The sequence below is a fragment of the Lycium ferocissimum genome, chromosome 8 (assembly GCF_029784015.1).
Source record: "Lycium ferocissimum isolate CSIRO_LF1 chromosome 8, AGI_CSIRO_Lferr_CH_V1, whole genome shotgun sequence".
Taxonomy (NCBI): domain Eukaryota; kingdom Viridiplantae; phylum Streptophyta; class Magnoliopsida; order Solanales; family Solanaceae; genus Lycium; species Lycium ferocissimum.
Window position 1 is genome coordinate 25,592,581 of NC_081349.1, and position 6,213 is coordinate 25,598,793.

At 33.0% G+C, this 6,213-nt stretch overlaps 1 protein-coding gene across 1 annotated transcript; it reads right to left on the minus strand.

The window, feature by feature from the left end:
- Window positions 1–1,636: 1,636 nt before the first annotated feature.
- On the minus strand, window positions 1,637–3,222 carry LOC132067710 (AP2/ERF and B3 domain-containing transcription factor RAV1-like). Its single transcript, XM_059461014.1, has one exon. The coding sequence runs from the start codon at window positions 3,035–3,037 to the stop codon at window positions 1,871–1,873; it is 1,167 nt and encodes a 388-aa protein (XP_059316997.1). The 5' UTR covers window positions 3,038–3,222; the 3' UTR covers window positions 1,637–1,870.
- Between the last annotated feature and the right edge of the window lie 2,991 nt (window positions 3,223–6,213).

The following is a 6,213-nucleotide window of genomic DNA, read 5'->3' on the forward strand; positions in this document are numbered from 1 at the left end:
TGGATTCAAACAAGATTTACCTTGTATATATTGACAGTACTGTAAAGAACTCTCACACTACTTATCTATTATCATACATATCGTTATCTACCAGAACACATGATATATACTTTATTTTCTAAGTTACTAAATTACATTTATTATAGACAGTGTTAAGTGTACGTACAAAGTTTCGTATCGATAATTAAAAAGATTGAAAAACTACATATACAAGATGTAAGAATACCCGTAACTGTAAGACTTTGAGAAAACTTGTATGGATTTAGTCTAAAGTGGATAGTATTATACCATCTTAAGAGTATCTTTATAGCACAATAACTGATATCAAAGTCAATTGTTTGACGAGACAAAATAGTGATGGAGGAGTGATGGCATCGGTTTCAGATTACTACCTTTACCATGTCAAAGGTAGTTTGGAGAGGCACTCACATTATAAGAAGCTCCTCTGATTGGTGGCCATAATTGCGTGACACACAGTAAATCTCGAAAATTGACCCTTTAACTTGTTATGAGACAACAAGAATTTAATCATTGATAATGAAGTAGAAGAACACACAATTTTAACGTGAAAACCCACAAAGGAAAGAAAACCACAATCATCACTAACTCTTATTAATCACAATGAAAGATGTATTTACAGGATGCCTAGTTAATTAGGCAAAAAAACCATTTATCTATAGGTTGCGAAAGACCCTAAAATCAGTAGAAATCAAATGTCCTACAAGCTATAGGAAAGGGATCAAAAGTGTATGTTTCAATTAACTGAAAGCAGTGCTTAGCAAAATATCACAACGACTAAAATCAAAGTTTGTCTAAAATACCCTTCTAGACACAACGTAATTGTGATAAACTGATAATGGGCCCTGTGAAACTCAAATATATAGATTATCAATCTAATATCTCATCTCCTTATCCAGAGACCAGAAGCTACAATATAATTCCACTTCCTCTTTCTATTTTTGTTGATCTTTGTAGCCCACCATAGGAGAAAATTATCCCTCAAATAGATTCCCAAATCTAAGATCAACATGATAATATCATATTATGATATTATAGCAGATGAGTTGTAACCTACACAACTTTTATCTTTTGTTTTTCAAAATCGTATACAGATAGTTCTAGTTGGTCGAAAGTTGTGTATGAACATGTAATATCAAATGGAATGAAACTGCTCGAATCCCCCTTTTTGTCTATACACAAATCACCCACTGGCTCAATGACCCACAGCCTTGTTATTAAAAAAAAATAAGATTCTTATTATAAACTTATAATTAACATATGTTTCTGTGTGTGAAGAAAGAGAAAGCTAGAAAGAGGATCAGGTACATGTATATGCAACATACAGATATTTTTGAAAGCAACAATACTCCCAAAAAATATGGAATCATGAAATTTGCCAAACTTTTATAAAACACTTAAAAGAACATTTTTTTCACGCTATTAATATTGTCTCATGGCAATTCAGTTAATATATTTACCCGATATCAATTAATATTAATTATTGAATTTTATTTGTAATTACTTTGTAAGTGATATGACTATATATATATATATATATATATATATATATTATAAACTCGACGATGCACAAAACATAAAACACAAAGAACAATAAGAATAAACAAGAGTTCAAATCTTGAAAAGAAGAGACTCACATTTCTTGTTTTTCATTTCCTTCTTTGTTTTTCATTTCACCTAAGATAGCTCACTTTTGAGCCATCTCTTCTTCTCTAATACTAATATACAATTGGAAGTTTTTTGCAACTTGCAACTTCTAAAAAAAAAAAAAAAAAAAAAAAATTGAAAAAGTACAAAAAAAAGTGAAAAAAGATTACAAAAAGGGAAAAGTTACTACTACAACTACATCATGTTACAAGGCATCAATAATGACCCTTTGTTTCTTCCTACATGACTCAAATGTCAACAATTCCATCTCCATCCTCCTTTTGCCCCCACCGCAACTAGTCATATTATTGTTATTGGTGTTATTATTATCAGTAACAATAACATTGCTTATAGTTGTTGGTACCTTGCATATATTAACTCCGAATAATCTCACCATCTCTACTTGTGGAACTTGAACTTGATTAATAACGACTGCACTTGTGGGGGCCACATTTCTTGCCTTGAAATCAATGTACAATTGCTTATCTCCGCTCGTGGATAGCTGGAAACTCACAATATCGCCCGCCTTCAAGTTTTTCTCCTTAACAAAGCGACTCCACCCTTTTGTTAAAACGTAACTTTGGCTACTATTCCAGTAGGAATATCTAAACCTCCAAACTTTCCCATTCAAATCTTCAAAATTCAACAGAACCCCTTTTGAAGTATTTCCATTTTGCAATGGAAAATGTTTCTCAGCATGTTGTTTTGGAATCACAAGCCTATTGAGTTTCCCAACATCACTTGGTGTAACAGCTTTTTCAAATAGCTGTTCACGCGCTTTGTTGTTGACTTTGTCAATATTGTTACCAAAAAATGAACTCATACTAAAAAGTCCATCTTTTCCTTTTATCATACCATCTTTAGTCAATCCAAATAATTTCTTGCTTTGTTCAAGTTCATCAATATACGTGTGTTTACGTAGCATGTCAACGATTTCCGCCTTGGAATGCGAGTTCAAGAAAGCAATCTCCACGTCATCGCTTTCTTGATTTTCAAGCAAGGGCTTGAAATTAGTTACAGCATCGCGGCCCCTGAACCTCTGGGCCGCGACGTCATAAGCCCTTGCTGCTTCATTTTCCTCGTTGAATGTGCCTAACCAAACCCTTTGGTGCTTCTCATAGATTTGTGCACCCCAGCGACCATTTGGTTGTGGGACCACACCTTTGTACCTTGAAGATGGGAGCTTTCTTGATTCAGCCTCAACACCATTTTCAGCATCAATTATCACACTTGTTCCACTTCCCATCCGGCAAAGACTTTCCGGCGACTTATTCATCGTCACCGGTAAAGTCGTTGACGATGATGTCGCCGGAGCAATGGAGAGAGTGTCACTGGTTGTGCTCTCTTGATCTATGCTGCTACTACCTTCCATTTTTTTCTTTTTCTTTTTGTGTTGTTTTGTTTGATGAGAAAGGAAAATTAGAAGGAAGAAGAAGTTCAAGAATTGGTTGTGTAGTAAGAAGTTAGGAGAAGAGAGAGTTTGAAGAGTATGAATTGGGTTGTTGATATGGAAAGAGTTCGATATATATAGGAAAGTCTACCCCATTTTTTGTGTGCAATAAAGATTATTTTTCTATGACAAAGAAAATAAGTATAAAATACTAATTCTTTGAAGATATGGAGATGTGGGTATATATTATGGGTCAACACAAAGAGTAGAAGATGGTAAGGAACTAGGAAGATTCATTGGTGGGAAAGTGGGGGAGGGCTTTTAGTGGTATATGTCCAAATTACTATGGGGCATGCTAAGGGGTAAGTTTATTTTAAATCTTATGGGGTTTAAACCTATATACACTCACGAAGTAAAAAATATTCAAAAAATCACATCACTTATCCATAATAAATAGACTACCTGATAATGATAATAATTACTATGCTATAATAAATTAAAATATACTTGTAAAAATATTTACTCTAAATGTATATATCCACAATAATATGTACGTATACGTTATGGGGTGGGGGTGGAGATCTTGAAGGTGGTAGGGGTAAATTTATATTATACAGACAGATGGTATAATGAATATTCATACAATCAGGTTGCTTATCAGGAAGCACAAATAATTTGATAAAAATGGTAAATAATTTGCTATATTAAGTTAAATTATACTGATACCGTAAAAGTATATATCTACGATGCCGGTGCATGAGGTAGTATGTATGTATATGTTGTGGGGTTGGGGTGGGGTTCTTGAAAGGGGTAGGGATGAGAGTATGTATATATTTGAAATGTGTATCATGCATGTATGTATGTATTAGGTTGTGGGCTGCTTATGTGAGGTGGGGTAATAGATAAATGAACAAGTTGATGGGGTTCACATGACTGTGGACCTTGTGTAATTGGTAAGTTCATCCCCCCTGAATTTTGCTGCTACTCAGGACCATAAGCATGGCATTGAGCATCCCTTTTTTTATTTTTACTTATTCTTTCATGTTTATCTGGATTGCAATTGGTGTATTAAAAGCAACAAAAAGCAATAGATATTCATGATGTATCAGCATCAAATAAGATAAAAAGAAATTGATGAATAGATAGTTTTTGTTTTGTTTTAGACATTTAATAGCTGAAACTTACTAGCTAATTACTCCGGATATGCTGAGTATTCGAAATTCACTGCCCTACTACTCCGAATATGCCGAGCGTTTGAATTATAGTGACTCCACCCGTTTTTTAAAATAGCACTATTATTATTTGGTGAGGCAAATAAATTTTCCTTACCAAAGTTTTCAAGGATTTTAATATTTTAAATTATAAGAATTATTATTTATAGTATTTTTTTATAATTTTTAAATATATAAATTGTATTTTTAAAAAACGAAATTAATGTCCAATTTCATATTGTATCTGATTCCTTGTAATTCTTTTATGATGAAATAATAATAAAAACAATAATTATTTATTATTATTATTATTATTATTGTTATTAGTACCATCATTAATTGGCACTTCTGTTTATTTTTTTACTTCTATTTTTCTAAGCTTGAGCTTCCAATAGGATGGGGTGTCATGGGCCAATGTTTGAAAGGTAGGGAGGATTGATGGACTTAAAGACAAAAATCCATCCAACCCCGAGAATTTTCCCATAATTTCTTACCTGGCATGAATTGATTGGTCCTTCCCATCTTCACTTTGTCTTTATTGGCTAGGTTCAACTTCAACCTTCTTAGCATCTATGATCACAAAAAAAAAAAAAAAAAAAAAAAAAAATCTCAATCATTTCAATAATTTTTTGATCCAACATTGACAACGTCCTTGTCTATCGCCCCAGCCTAATCCTCAAGTGGGAGTTTTCCCCTTGTTTTGCAAATAGGGGACCTTGTTCTCTTGTACTTTTTTCTCTTTTGTTTTTCTGGTTTTTTCTCCTTTTTATCTTTTCATCTACTTGTAATAGATTATGTTTTCTTTTAGACATGCAATAGGGATACCACCTACTTGAAATCCTGCTTTTCTTTATGACACCTGTGGGTGAGAGAGAGTCAATATTTACAAGTGAAATAGACACACAGAGGATCAAATTTTGAGTTCTTTACCGTACTCCAGTATGTTAAACTCAAATATCTAACAATCCAGTTCATGAATCATATCATAATATAACTTGGATTTTCTAGCAAGCTAGGTTAGCATTTGATCATTGTATATATGTTGTTTAATCTCAAAGGAAAATGAAAAAAGATATAAGAGTTCAAAAGGAAAATGACTTGAGTACATAGTTGAAGCGGAAAATACATCGAACTATCGTGAATATTCATTTATGCCACTCGTCAATAGTTTGTTCATTTATCTTATTAAATATCGAATAGGCTCATCCATGCCATTTTCCAATGTTCGATTTGATTAGGATATATGACTTGAAATGCCACGATTATACCACGTCGTTTAATTAACCGCACAAATTAAATCCAAATTAAACTAAACCCCAACCCATAAATACGTGTTGGTTTAATTAAAGCGACATGAACTACTAATCGGAGCTCAAAGTATCATATCTTCCGGTATTGTAAAACTGCGTTAATGAAAAATGGCGTGGATGAGTACATTGATGATTCGAAGATAAATAAAGCCAACTATTGCCGAATCAAGATAAATGGTAATTGATAGTTCGATGGCATATTGGCGCTTTTAAAGTAGTTAGTATATTAATAGTCATTAAACTATTTTTAAAAATTATTTATTAATCAATATGGTATTATTATTTGGTGGTTTCGATGAGATGACATTGAAAATATAATAATAATACGAGTTTTTCCCGTGGGCTGCTAATAATCTTGTTGCTAAGATTTTCAATTCTTGTAATGTGCTTGAAAAATAGAAGAATATGATTGGTGGGGATTATTAAAATAGTTGATTATGTACGGAAAGAGTCCTTAGGGTCACTGTATGGGCCTACAAATGGGCCCATTAGTGTGATAAAAATAGCGCGTTAAATATTTGGGTTTTTAGGCCTTTTCAGCATTGGCTCTTTGCTTTTCAGTTTGTTATGTTGGTCCCATTTCTAGATTCGCTTGTTTATCCTAAGGGCCTGTTTGGAAAGCCACCCAGGTAATTGG